This window comes from Argentina anserina, chromosome 1 (assembly GCF_933775445.1).
Source record: "Argentina anserina chromosome 1, drPotAnse1.1, whole genome shotgun sequence".
Taxonomy (NCBI): domain Eukaryota; kingdom Viridiplantae; phylum Streptophyta; class Magnoliopsida; order Rosales; family Rosaceae; genus Argentina; species Argentina anserina.
Window position 1 is genome coordinate 4781713 of NC_065872.1, and position 14249 is coordinate 4795961.

Consider the following 14249-nt stretch of genomic DNA (forward strand, 5'->3'; position numbering starts at 1 on the left):
ATGTATGTTAACACCTCCTCCTTTGCGGGGAGATTCCCGGCTTTGTGTTTGGTTTTGAATGTTATGTACTGTTTTGATTTTTCTGAAAAATCATGTACCAATCTTCTCAGTCTGGTATTTTTCGTGTACTATTTTTAAAATTTAGCCTATGTGTTATTAAACCATTCATTATGTACTTAATTATTATTTCTATGAATGTGTTACCTCATCATTTTTCTCTCATTTTTATACTTGTGATTATGCCCATATTATATGGTTTCTTATCCCCCATCATTAACAATCATTATCTTCCTATATTCTCTTAGAATAGTCCATTTTTTCTCTAGGATGTGATAGTTGTCAAGAATTACCAAGGGTTAAAAAAAATTTGGAAGGAAATTATGTATCATTCGTTTTACTCCTAAAAATATGTCACGCGTCCATCAACTAACGGCGTTAGTAACGTCGTGTCCTTATCATAAGTCGAGCATCGAATGTGATATACTTAAATTTATGTTTTCAAACACGGTGTATGAATGTTTGTAGTGGCACAAATTTCATGTACATGTAATAACTTTCTTCCATGTTCTTTTAATACTAATTAGTTTCAAATCAAATTGACATGTCGTTGATAGACTAGTTTTATGCGATGCTAGCTTCATCGATTCTTAAGATATAAATTTCAAAACTTAACAGGTATCAGCCCATATTTTAACGGGATTCTTAATTTTGAAATACCTATTTGTTAATTTTCACTTTCCATATTAGTAAGGATAATTCTTAATTTGATCGATTTATTTGCTCACGTTTTTTTATCAGCTCGTATGTATTACATAAGCACTAACTTTTTTTTGTCATGTTTTATGTTCATTATCTCCTATATTGGGTAAAGCTCATTTTCGCTACTTTTCCAAAATGGATTTGGTTTTCAAATGCTTTATAATTTATGTACGTATGTCCGTTGCATATTAGCTATAGTCAAATTTTTTAAAATTCGTTATAGTTAGTTATTTCTCAACTAATACTGGCTGGAGATTATGAAAACCAGATCACGATTCTGAATTATCTACAGATGTCTCCCACATTGCGCGTGATTCAAAACTTGAGGATCTTGACATCTCATAATTGATAAGTTGCAAATCCTAAGCTCTATTACTATCATTAAACCCATGTAGTCATTACAAACAAAATGAACTCAATTATCACGTTAAAGACGACATATTATCTATAACAGACCGCACGAGATCCGATTGATAATATGCATTTCATTATTCTTGTCATCCCACCACCCACAAATCCTTGTCAAAACAACAAAATTAGAAAAAGAAAAACTCCACGTCATTAGAGATTGAAATCATGAAGTAAACTATTTCAAATTCAAAAATGAAAAAAAAATCTTGAAATGTTGAAAGTGAAAATGCGTAGAGGCAAAAACTCCCTCCCTCGCAAAAAATTTGCAACGGGCGCCAACACCTTGTGCCAAAGTGAAGCATTTCCCGCCTTTACGTGTCACCCAAATCCCAACACACTCTCTATTTAGCGTGTGAAAACCAAAGAGCCCCCACTCTCATCATCTCACTCCCTCTCTAGGGTTTCGCCGCCGATTAGGAAACTTATTATGGGATCAACCGCGGCACCACCCGAGGCCGCCGCCACCGCACCCAAACCCGAATCTCCTTCGTCTTTCCCAGGTAATTCGGATCCCTCAGTCTCGTCTACCATCAATTTTCCGTTGTGAATTTATCGAATTAGGGATTGTTGTTTTGATTTGTAAAATGATATGACTACGGAGTTACGGTGATTGTTTGTATGTACTTGTTTTGTTGTGAGGTTTTGATAATCGCTTTATTTTGCTGTGTAATTTGTTGTTTTGCTTAGGAAAATTAGTCAATTTTCGGTTGCGTAATTCGAGTACTGCTGTGGATAATCTCTTTTTGAATTGCTATCTCATGTGTTTGCTTAACCAATTTAGAAGAGTTGTATTGGGGTTTAATTTGGTTGTGTTGGTTTAAAGCATGCTGATGATTTGTGTGTGGGAGTTTAAGAATTCTAGTTAGCTCTATAGGTGTCAATTGCATGCCTAATTTTCGGAGATTTATGTGATAGGAGCGACGAAGAAGAAGGGTAAAAAGGCTTCCCAAAAGGAAGTGCCTACCAGGGGTAGAGGTAAGAAGCGTAATTCGCCTCCAGCTGACGAAGAGCAGACGCAGTCCCGCCGGATGCCTAAGCGAGCTGCTGCGTGTAACGACTTTAAGGAGAGGTCTGTTCATCTCTCTGACAAGTATGCTTTCATTGCGAGCAAGGAGGAGGAGATTGTGTCGGATGAAAGCCTTGCTGTAGTCATGACTCGTGGAGAGAAGCCAGATGATGAGAAGCCAAACAGAAGATTGACGCAGTTTATCTTGCATAATGAGGATGGTGTCGTACAGCCACTTGAGATGGTGCAGCATGGGGGTCTGTTTATTACCGGCACTCTATTACCTCTTGATGAAAGTTCTGAGAAGGGAAAGGGCAAGATAAAGGGTGTTAAATGTGAAGGTTTTGGTCGAATAGAAGCTTGGGACATCTCTGGGTATGATGAGGGTTATCCAATCATATGGCTTACAACTGATGTTGCTGATTATCGTTGTGTTAAACCTGCAAGCAGCTACAAGAAACACTATGATAATTTTTGTGAGAAAGCGCGTGCCTGCATAGAGGTCTACAAAGTACTGTCTAAATGCAACTCTGACTGCAGTCTTGATGAATTACTTGCTGGCATTGCTCGATCAATGAGTGGAAACAAATTCTTTTCTGGCAGTGCTTCTATCAAAGAATTTATCCTATCTCAAGGTGTGTTTATCTATAGTCAATTGGAAGGATTGGAGGAGTCATCGAAGAAGAATGATCGGGTATTGGCACAGCTGCCTGTTCTCACTGCCCTCAGAGAGGAATGTATAAAGCAGGGACATTATGGGCCCTCAAAGCCAGCAGCTTCAAGTGGTACATTGAAGATTGCTTCAGATGTCAGAGATGGAGGGAATGGTTCATCCATGGTTGAAATTGAGGAAGATGAAGATGAAGATGCAAAGTTGGCCAGACTATTTCAAGAAGAAGAATACTTCAAGTCTATGAAACAAAAAAAACGTCAGGGTGCTGCCTGCACGTTGAAGAAATTCTACATCAAAATTAACGAAGATGAAATTGCCAATGATTATCCTCTACCTGCCTATTATAAGACGGCCATTGAAGAGACAGATGAATTTATAGTGGTTGACAGTGAGGATGGTGATCTCCCTACACATGTGCTTCACAATTGGTGTCTGTACAATTCAGACTCGAGATTGATTTCACTGGAGCTTCTTCCAATGAAGCCTTGTGCTGATATTGATGTTACAATTTTTGGTTCTGGGGTTGTGAGTGAAGATGATGGAAGCTGTGGATTTGATCTTGATGCTGACGGTATCCAGTCTTCTTCAAGTGGTTTGATAGCACCAGTAGCACAGGATGCTTATGGCATGCCAGTTTACTTGAGTTCCATAAATGAGTGGGTGATAGAATGGGGAGCCTCAATGATTTCAGTGTCAATTCGAACAGAACTGGCCTGGTACAGACTTGGCAAGCCATCAAAGAAGTATGAGTTGTGGTATGAACCAATACTGAAAACAGCAAGGGTTGGAAGAAGTATAATCACAATGCTCAAGGCAGAAAGTCGAGTGGCGCGACTCTCTTTTGCAGATGTTATTAAAAAATTGTCAGAGTTCCCTAAGGATAATGGTGGTTACATTTCCTCTGATCCAGCATATGTTGAGAGATATGTGGTTGTCCATGGACCGATATTAATTCAGCTGTTTACAGAATTTCCAGATGCGAAGATTAAAAATTGTCCATTTGTTCATGGTCTTCGAGAGAAAATGGAGAAGAGGCACCATACTAAATGGGAAGTAAATAAGAAGATTTTGCAGAAGGGTGAATCAAATTTGAACCCAAGGGCATCAATGGGACCTGTGGTATCCAAGAGGAAGGCAATGCAGGCTACAACAACTAAGCTGATTAGCAGAATCTGGCAGGAATACTATTCAAACTACTCTCCAGAAGATTCTAGCCCAGTGGAAACTTTTGAAAAGATAGAGGAGTATGAAGTTGATGAAGAGGTTCAAGAGGACATAGAAGAGGATGATGCAGAGGAGAATTCATCAGAAATGAAACAAGTCCAAAGGCCTTCTCCAGTTGTAAGAAAAATCAAACCATCCTCCAGTAGCAGGAAGATTATGTGGGGTGAGGAGCCTGTGGGAAAAACATGTTCTGGTGAAGTTCTCTACAAGCGTGCTGTTCTTCGTGGAGAAGAGATTTCAGTGGGTGGTGCTGTTTTGGTGGAAGTAGAGGGTTCAGAAGAACTTCCAGTTATCTATTTTATAGAGTACATGTATGAATCATCAGATGGAGAAAAAATGTTCCATGGCCGAATGATGCAGCGTGGATCTGAAACTGTTCTTGGAAACACTGCTAATGAGAGGGAGTTGTTCTTGACAAATGAGTGCATCAACCTGGCATTAAAGGATGTGAAACAGACAGTTGTTGTGGGTGTCAAGTTAATGCCATGGGGCCATCAATATAGGAAAGAGAATGCTGATGCTGATAGGATTGATAGAACAAGAGCAGAAGAGAGGAAGAAGAAAGGATTGCCGACTGAATACTACTGTAAAAGCTTGTATTGTCCCGAGCAAGGTGCTTTCTTTAGTCTTTCTCGTGATACAATTGGTCTGGGGTCTGGTTTTTGCCTCTCTTGCAAAGTCAATGAAGAGGAGAAGGCCAAAGAAGTCTTTGAAGTGAATTCATCAAAGACTGGCTTTATGTACAGCGGAGCTGAGTACTCGGTTCATGATTATGTCTATGTAAGCCTCAGCCATTTTTCTGTGCAAACGGTTGAAACTGAACTTTTCAAGGCTGGACGGAATCTGGGATTAAAACCTTTTGTTGTCTGCCAAGTGCTGGAGATAATTACTGCAAAGGGATCTAAACAATCTGATTTAAAGTCTACCCAGGTCAGACACCATTTTCTCAGTTAGTGTGTTATACAATATTGTTCCTTTTAGTTAAATACAGTATACTTACGTAATATAGTACATGGTTAACCCAGGTTAAAGTTCGAAGGTTCTTCAGACCAGAGGACATTTCGGTTGAGAAAGCATATTGCTCGGATATCAGAGAGGTCTACTACAGTGAAGAATTACACATTTTGCCTGTAGATAGCATAGAAGGAAAATGTGAAGTCAGAAAGAAGAGTGATCTTTCAGAATGTAATGCTCCCGCATTGTTTCAGCATATATTCTTCTGTGAGCATCTATATGAACCTTCCAAAGGTTCTGTTAAGCAGTTGCCAGCTAACATCAGGGTAAAGTATACAACAGTAAGTGGTGATACTGAAGCAAGAAAGAGAAAGGGCAAGTGTAAAGAAGGAGAAGATGTTCCAGAAGTTGAGAAACAGAGAGATGATTCTGAACACAAACGCCTAGCCACTTTGGACATATTTGCTGGATGTGGTGGCTTATCGGAGGGATTGCATCAGGCTGGTGTCTCAGTAACCAAGTGGGCAATTGAGTATGAAGAGCCGGCTGGACAGGCTTTCCAGCTCAACCATCCTGAGTCCAAGGTGTTCATCAATAATTGCAATGTCATCTTGAAGGCCATCATGGACAAATGCGGAGATATGGATGATTGTATATCCACTACTGATGCCAATGATTTAGCTGCAGCCCTTGATGATAAAGTGAAAAGTGATTTGCCCTTGCCGGGGCAAGTAGACTTTATAAATGGGGGTCCTCCATGCCAGGGGTTTTCTGGTATGAATAGATTTAATACCGGCACTTGGAGTAAAGTTCAGTGTGAGATGATTTTGGCGTTTTTATCTTTTGCTGATTACTTCCGGCCAAAATACTTCCTTCTGGAGAATGTGAGGAATTTTGTGTCTTTCAACAAAGGACAGACATTCCGTCTGACTGTGGCTTCACTTCTTGAGATGGGTTATCAGGTTAGGTTTGGTATTCTGGAAGCTGGTGCTTATGGGGTTTCCCAGTCTCGAAAGCGAGCATTTATTTGGGCAGCTGCACCAGATGAGATTCTCCCTGAATGGCCAGAGCCAATGCATGTTTTTGGGGTGCCAGAATTGAAGATCAATTTATCTAGTAATTCATATTATGCTGCTGTTCGGAGTACTGCAGGCGGAGCCCCTTTCCGTCCCATAACAGTAAGAGACACAATCGGTGATCTCCCAGCTGTAGGGAATGGAGCCTCCAAGGTCAATCTGGAGTATGAAAGTGACCCTGTCTCATGGTTCCAGAAGAAAATCAGAGGAAACATGGCTGTCTTGACTGATCACATTTCAAAAGAAATGAACGAGCTGAACCTCATTCGTTGCAAGAGGATTCCCAAAAGGCCTGGTGCAGACTGGAAGGACCTTCCAGAGGAAAAAGTGAAGCTCTCTACTGGCCAGCTAGTCGACTTGATACCATGGTGCCTTCCCAACACTGCCAAACGCCACAATCAGTGGAAGGGCCTGTTCGGAAGGTTGGACTGGGAAGGCAACTTCCCAACCTCTGTCACTGATCCTCAGCCAATGGGTAAGGTGGGAATGTGCTTCCATCCTGACCAGGACAGGATTATAACAGTTCGGGAATGCGCTCGTTCTCAAGGCTTCCCCGATAGCTACCAGTTTTATGGTAACACCCTCCACAAGCACAGGCAGATAGGAAATGCTGTCCCTCCAACTCTGGCTTATGCCCTCGGCCGAAAACTGAAGGAAGCAGTTGATAGCAAGAGGTATTCTTCTCAAGAGTAGCTGCAGAGGTTTCATAATTCTCCCTTCATGTTGTAAAACAAACCTGGAATTTCTATTCTCTTTGTTATGTTGTACTTCCTGTAGACTTCATTCCAAACATTCATAATATACACAGAAGCATTACATTTTTATTTCATGATTTTTCTTTTCATAGAATTGCATGCTTGTAGGAAAGTGTTCCATACTAGTTACTAGGTTCTCTAGGAAATGAGTTGCACTCCTTCGAAATTCTAATGGTGGTCCTGCATATCTAGCTCTGAAAATCATATTTATGACGTCATGTGGTCAATTTCGTCATTTGAGTGAACACCAAGTCAACATGTGGGTCAACTATTTCCCTTCTGAGCAATGTTATGGGACTCACCTAATCACGCTGCACGTGTCCCCACCGGGGGATCCGGACGGTGAGATTGTCGTAGTTTTAAACGTAAACTTGTCTCGTTGCTTCAACATAAAAACTGAAATCAACGGCTTCTTCTTTCATATTTTCTCTCACTCTCTCACTCACCCACTCGCTCTCTTTGCCTCGTCGATTATCTCAAAGCACAAGTCTTGGCCTCTTCTCCGGCTCCGAATCCGGCCTCATTCCGATCAGCCATGTTCGTCAGAAAGCTTGTGGAGAAGGCGTCCAAGAAGGTAAGTCGCTCATCTAGTCATCTTCTTCTCTGTTTTTGCTCTCTTGTTTCTGCAAAAACTGCACAATTCTTCTGGCAAAGATAGATCAATATGGTTGTTTTTCCGACTGTTATTACATCAATTTGATCGAGCAAACTCATCGGCTTTGTTTTGTCCACAAAAGCTAATAATAATAATACTGATTTGGATTGGTGATTAGTTAATAGCTTGTCAGGGATGCACGTTACTTTTTAATTGTTTTCAATAATTTCGAATTTTCAATTCCAATTCATGAGAATACTTTACCAAAATTGGAGTCTGGAGAGGTGCTTTTGCAAACGTTTCATACACAGTACATCTGTAGTGGTATGCATTTTGTGTATTGTATTGGCTTTATTAGATCAGTTGGGTGGTGTAGTGGTTTGTATGATTAGACCGGGTGGTTTGTAATAGTGAAACGATCTATTCAAAGTTCCAGATGCCATATTTTCAGAAATGGGATCATATTAAATTAGCTTGCAGCATGAACACGCAATTCTGGGATTGGATTTGGTGTATACGTTTGCATTTTCTAGAAAATGACGGCATATAATCCTATTGGTGTATTTGGTAGATGAAAATGTTACTATTATATGATACATAGTAGAGAATTCCGTTACCCTACATTTACTACGATATAAATATCGAATCTGGAGTCAAGATTGATGAAACAATGCTTTTTATATAAGATTACCTAAAGGAGTTTGTGATTATCGAAAAATCTGTCATACAATGTGTCATCATTCTTGCAAGCACAAGGGACCTAGTAACCCTCTCCTTTTAATTTGTTTGAATTACTTTCAACTCAAACGTAGGTATCAAGTCTCACCTTTGATTAAGCCCTCTTTAAACTTTGTTAAAGGCCTTTTTAACACATCATTCCATGCATATTGCGGCCACGTACGAGCATTATAGAAATGATAGTGAGTTGTGAGGCCTAAGTTGAAAAAGAAAAACTCAGTAACGTAAAGCCAAGGGGTTAATAATCTGACAAGAAAACAAAGCGGAATTTGAAAATCAAAAGTCCACCATAACGTATTGTATAATTTCCATCTTGTTTTGTATTGAAACCTCATTTTTCAAAGATGAAACTCCTGCCAATAATCATGTGTTTAGAATTTGCCTAGTGATATTTGGTGGAATCTATAGTCCAATCTCAGATTCATAGGAACACTAGTAGCAAAGACAACAATAAATTTCTATGTGATGGGCGGTGGATTTTTTAATTTTTAATGGTTCCTTATCAACAAACAGATTTTGCGGGCCCGGCCCGTTTCAAATTTCAAACATGAGCCCATGTGTCCTGCGTTCCTTTTCATGGGCCCACTCGAGTTGTAGTCTAGTTATTACACCTGTCTCTTTGGTCAAGCAATTGATAAAAGTCAACGGCATGCATGTTTCTTTTCTGGCCAACTTATAGTTGCTGTGTCTATAGGAGAATGTTAAGTAGTACTGATTTAGAATCTTAATTATAGTTACAAGTGCAGCTAGGTTTCGAATGTTACACACTTAACACACATTGTTTGTAAAAATCTAATTGTAGCCCGGAGGAAGTTCTGATGATCTGAAAGGTGGTGATATAGACCCCCGAGTGGTATTTCACAATGGAGTACCATCAGGAGCTAACACTTTGGCTTATGACTCCATCCAAAGAATACTTGCAGTTTCCACCAAGTGAGTTCATTTCCTGCATATTTAGATTGAACTGATGTTAGGGTTCGTTGACTTGTATAATACATATGATGGTCCTTTTATCATTCTCAGGGATGGCCGGATTAAGTTATTTGGCAAAGATAATACGCAAGCGCTACTTGAGTCTGTCAATGCAGTACCAAGCAAGTTCTTGCAGGTTTCATATGATATTTTATGTTTCATTCTGCAATCCCAGTCCCTTTTGTGGTTATAATGCCAATCCAATGAAGTATTGTTCTTCTTGATGTCTACAGTTCGTGGAGAATCAAGGCATACTTGTAAATGTAAACACCAAGAACCACATTGAAGTAAGTTGCTCCACTATGTTTCAAGTTCTTAATTTTTCAGTGTTTGAAAACTTCAAAATTAGTGATATACTGCCGGGCTATGTTATGTACTAGGTTTGGGACTTGAAAAAGAACCAGTTGGCTCATGTACATGCTTTTCATGAAGATATAACTTCCTTCAAGGTCATGCATCAGAGTCTCTACATGTAAGTGTGTGTGAGTTTCAGATTGCGGTTGAAGTAGAGAAATTCACGTCATTATGTTCAAGCAACTATATGTAGTAGACAATTGTTTTGGCAGGTACGTTGGAGATTCTGTTGGGAATGTTTCAGTTCTGAAGCTTGAGCAAGAGTCATGTCATATATTACGAATGAAATATACAATACCTTATTCAGCTTCTCACGGTCAGATGTGTTCCTATACAATTTTACGCTAAGACTAGATGGACTGTCTTCTTCTTATCCTTTTCCTCGACAGTTCTAACTCGATCAATAATCTCATCAGGGAATACAACTGAAGTCTCAGGAAACACTGCTGTGATGTACATAATGCCTCAGACAATAGCTGAAAGTAGGAGGTAGTATCTCTAAACCTTATTGGCCTATTTCATGATTGTCATCACAAGAATTTTGGTTTTACTTAGTTCTCTTGTTGCAATGCAGGGTTCTTGTAATATATAGAGATGGTTTAATAGTATTATGGGATATTAGAGAAAGTAAATCCATATTCATAGCTGGAGTTAATACATTGCAATCAATCCAGAATGAAACAAGGAAAGTCACTTCTGCATGTTGGGCATGTCCTTTTGGGACTAAAGTTGTTGTTGGGTACAACAATGGAGAGATTTTCATATGGAGCATTCCTTCGAACCCAAATATAATAGATTGTAGCATGCAAAGTAGTCCGATATGTAAACTCAATCTTGGATATAAGTTGGACAAAATTCCTATAGCATCATTAAGATGGATTTATGCAGAAGGGAAGGCAAGTCGAATATATGTTATGGGAGCATCTGACGTTGTTTCGTCAAACTTGCTGCAGGTACATCAATATTGTCACTACCAAAATGTGCCACTTTTATAAAAGAATGGAACTTTGAAATTTTGAATTTGATGAGGCAGGTGATCCTGCTGAATGAGCATACTGAAGTTCGCTCTATTAGATTAGGACTTCAGTTGCCTGAGCCTTGTATCGACATGGAGATTATTTCTTCAACCTTCAGTGAGCAAAGCAAGCACAAACAAGATTGTTTTCTTGTGCTTGGTACTTCTGGACATCTTTATGCCTACGATGATTGCTTGATTGAGAAGTATCTTCTACAAAGCCAATCCAAGTCACCAGCCTTGGTGCCAAAGGAAGTCATGGTGAAGATGCCATATTTGGATTCAAGCATTACTGTATCAAAATTCATCACAGATAATACCAACATGTCAACTACAACAGACGAGGTAATGGTTACAAACTAATTTACATTTTACTTTTCTGACATTCGTTACTAGTATTTTAAATCAAATGTAATACTGTCATCTCTATGATTTTACATAGGACTACCTTCTTCTAGCCAAAAGCATTCCATCTCTCCTTTCTTTTGGGGCAAAACCAAAAGAGGGAAGTAACTTAAATGCAGCCCGCTTCAGTGGCTTCTCGATAGTTAAAAATCTGTACATAACCGGGCATAGTGATGGAGGCATAAATTTTTGGGATTTGTCGTCTCCACTTTTGGTGCCCATTTTATCATTGAAGCAGCAGGTAACCTGCTTGCAATTTATGTAGCATTTTTGTATTTGAATTATCTCAACTTTTGTCAAGGCCAAAACTATTTGATTATTCTTATACTCTCCTCCCTTTAAAACAAAATGCAGAGCGAAGAAGATCTCTCTTTAAGTGGTATAGCACTCACTGCTTTGTTTGTCGATGGCAACTCTCGACTTCTTGTTTCTGGAGATCAGGGTGGAATGGTGAAGTGCAATTTTCTGTCTATTTGTTCATTATTAACAATTCATTGCATTCAGGTGAATGTGTTTCTGATACATATGTGAACTACAGGTTCGGATATTTAGATTCAAACCTGAACCATATGCTAATATCAGCGGTTTCTTTTCTCTTCAAGGTATGTTAAAATTGATTTAACTACTGCGCCATTGCCTCAAAACTTGAATGGTCTTGTGATTTTTTTTTTACTTCTTGACAGCAAGTACAAAGAAGGGAAATGATCATATTGTTCAAAGTGTTAGACTAATGAAAGTTAATGGCTCTGTACTTTCTCTGAATGTAAACCACAGCTCAAGACATCTTGCTGTGGGATCTAGTAAAGGACATGTAAGTTTACTCCTAATATGATCATTCCCTTGCTTAACCAGTCTTCTCCTATTCCCCTTTATTTATTCTGAATTTTATCTCCTCGTTCTTCACAGGTCTCAGTCATTGATATAGAAGGGCCCACTCTATTATACGAAAGCCACATTGCAAGTGAAATTTCTACTGGCATCATATCTCTGCAGTTTGAAACCTGCAGTTTTCATGGTTTCGACAAGAATGTCATTGCTGTTGCAACAGAGGACTCGTCTGTTTTGGCTCTTGATAGTGATAATGGAAACAGATTGAGCACTAGTCTGGTTCATCCAAAGAAACCCACTAGAGCACTTTTTATGCAGATCTTGGGTAAGTTTTTCTCAGGGTGGAACCTTGTGGTTTTGACAACATTAATTAATCTCATAGAAATTATCTTTCAATGTATCAAATGGTTAAGACTTCAGCAAAGGGAATAGTGCTGAGGACGCCATGCAGAAGCAGTCTTTGCTACTGCTATGTTCTGAAAAAGCGGCATACATATATTCCTTCACACATGTCATGCAGGTAATTAGTACTTCATCTTATATAGGCACTACAAATTGTAGAAATACTTCATCTGATTATGAGCTTTGATTTCTTCCAATTCAGGGAGTTAAGAAGGTAGTACACAAGAAAAAATTCCAATCAACTTGTTGCTGGGCATCGACATTTTACACCCCTTCTGATGTTGGCCTTATACTCGTTTATACTACTGGAAAAATTGAGATAAGGTGAGGTGATATGTCAGTTTTTTATTTGCTACATCTTTGTTTCAATATTCACAAGTAATTTCATAGCCTAAAATCCTGTTAATGAAATGTTAGGTCCTTGCATGACTTATCTTTGGTGAAGGAGACTTCAGTAAGCGGCTTTACATACTCTGGATCAAAATCAAATTCACATGCTTGCAATTCGATTTGCACTTCATCTGAAGGAGAAGTTGTCATGGTATGATACTGGAATCCACCCTTTTGATATCAGTTGCTTGAGGATGACATCGAAAAAAAAACTTAATCACATTCTCTCATAAAAATTTAATTTTCCACAGGTGAACAGTGATCAAGAAATTTTTCTCTTCTCTATTTCCCTCCAGAAGCAAAGTTTTAGGTAAATGTACCATTGAAAGTTTCTGTAATGATTTTTGAGTCAGTTCTTCGAGGCCATAGCTTACTTAATTTTCAGTGCCTTTCCTCATTCAAGGCTTTTAGACTCTTTCAACTGCACGTACCAGAAAGATCTGATGGTTTCACAAGAAGAGCTCACATCAGGACGCCCCATTCAAAAGGAAAAGAAAAAGGTATTATCACATGATTTTATCTGTCTACAACCTATTTCTTGTGGAATGAAAAATTGCACTAGTATTTAAATTGATCTTCTTGGCAGGGAATGTTTAGTTCTGTTCTTAAAGATATTGTGGGAAGTAAAGAGAAGAACGTCCCTGAGATGGAAAATGAAGATACTAAAGAAAGTATTGAGGAACTCTCAACAATATTTTCAACTGCTAATTTCCAATCTGATGCTGAGATCACAGACAACCGGGCCATGGGTGAACACGATGATCAGTTAGACATAGGTACTTTAAACATGAAACGTTTAACATTTTAATACGATGGAGTTTTGAGATAACTTAAGTTCTCCTAGAAATAACTTTTATTGTTCGTTTTTGTTCGAAGATGATATTGAGATTGACATACCTGGAGAAAAACCGAAAGAGCAAAATATGTTGGCAGCTCTAAACAAGGAAAAACTGGCAAGCAAGTTTCTGGCCTTTAAAGGTCAGTTGACACCGCCTAGATCAGTATGAATTTATCTGTTGAATGCCTCGGAAGACAGAAGTTCTTTAGTTAACATTTTTCCAATCTACAGGTAAAGTATTGAAACAAATGAAGACTAAGAGTGAGAAAAACCCTCCAAATGAAGAGCAATATGATGAGAAGGTTGGCTCTGTTGATGAAATCAAGAGGAGATACGGATTTGTATCTGCTGTAAGAACAATATATACATGTACATACTGTATATATGCTTTTATGAATTGCACATCTTCTTTCTGGGTATTTACTGTATTTTTTTCTTTGGCTGCAGGAAACAGATGTAGCTAAAATAGCACAAAGTAAGCTCCAGGAGAATACAAGAAAGTTACAGGGGATAAATCTGAAAACTACAGAGATGCAAGACACAGCTAAATCATTCTCATCTTTGGCAAACCAAGTGTTACAAACTGAACAGGGCAGACGAGCCTCATAAATCACCATATAAGGAGCATCAGGCTTTTAAATTATACAACTCCTATTGATTTCATTTGTTTTTGGTCTAGATAAGTTTTTTAGATATTCTATTCTGGCATGATTCCTTTCATATATTAAATGTAAATTAGAAAGAACAAAAACAATGGAGGCGATATAATCCCTCATTAATCATTATGAATATTACATATTAATTATTGGATTTTGAATGCTAACCTCAAAAGTAGCAGTGTCTCATCATTAAGT

General features: G+C 38.6%; 2 protein-coding genes across 3 annotated transcripts; both read left to right on the forward strand.

Moving 5' to 3' along the window:
• The first annotated feature begins 1452 nt into the window (after window positions 1-1452).
• On the forward strand, window positions 1453-6863 carry LOC126797004 (DNA (cytosine-5)-methyltransferase 1-like). The gene is made up of 3 exons (XM_050523701.1): window positions 1453-1670; window positions 2086-5003; window positions 5099-6863. The coding sequence occupies exons 1-3, from the start codon at window positions 1598-1600 to the stop codon at window positions 6794-6796; spliced, it is 4689 nt and encodes a 1562-aa protein (XP_050379658.1). The 5' UTR covers window positions 1453-1597; the 3' UTR covers window positions 6797-6863.
• A 423-nt stretch (window positions 6864-7286) lies between these two features.
• On the forward strand, window positions 7287-14219 carry LOC126797017 (uncharacterized). Of its 2 annotated transcripts, XM_050523715.1 has the most exons (24): window positions 7287-7432; window positions 8994-9124; window positions 9215-9299; window positions 9397-9450; window positions 9544-9635; window positions 9730-9833; window positions 9934-10006; window positions 10092-10470; window positions 10551-10877; window positions 10975-11178; window positions 11292-11387; window positions 11476-11539; window positions 11621-11748; window positions 11844-12090; window positions 12179-12285; window positions 12370-12491; window positions 12585-12708; window positions 12809-12867; window positions 12961-13057; window positions 13144-13333; window positions 13434-13535; window positions 13627-13745; window positions 13843-14001; window positions 14032-14219. In XM_050523715.1, the coding sequence occupies exons 1-24, from the start codon at window positions 7394-7396 to the stop codon at window positions 14032-14034; spliced, it is 3105 nt and encodes a 1034-aa protein (XP_050379672.1). In that variant the 5' UTR covers window positions 7287-7393; the 3' UTR covers window positions 14035-14219. The 2 variants fall into 2 exon arrangements, with proteins under 2 accessions (XP_050379672.1, XP_050379667.1); XM_050523710.1 differs by having other exon boundaries at window positions 13843-14219.
• Window positions 14220-14249: the final 30 nt, after the last annotated feature.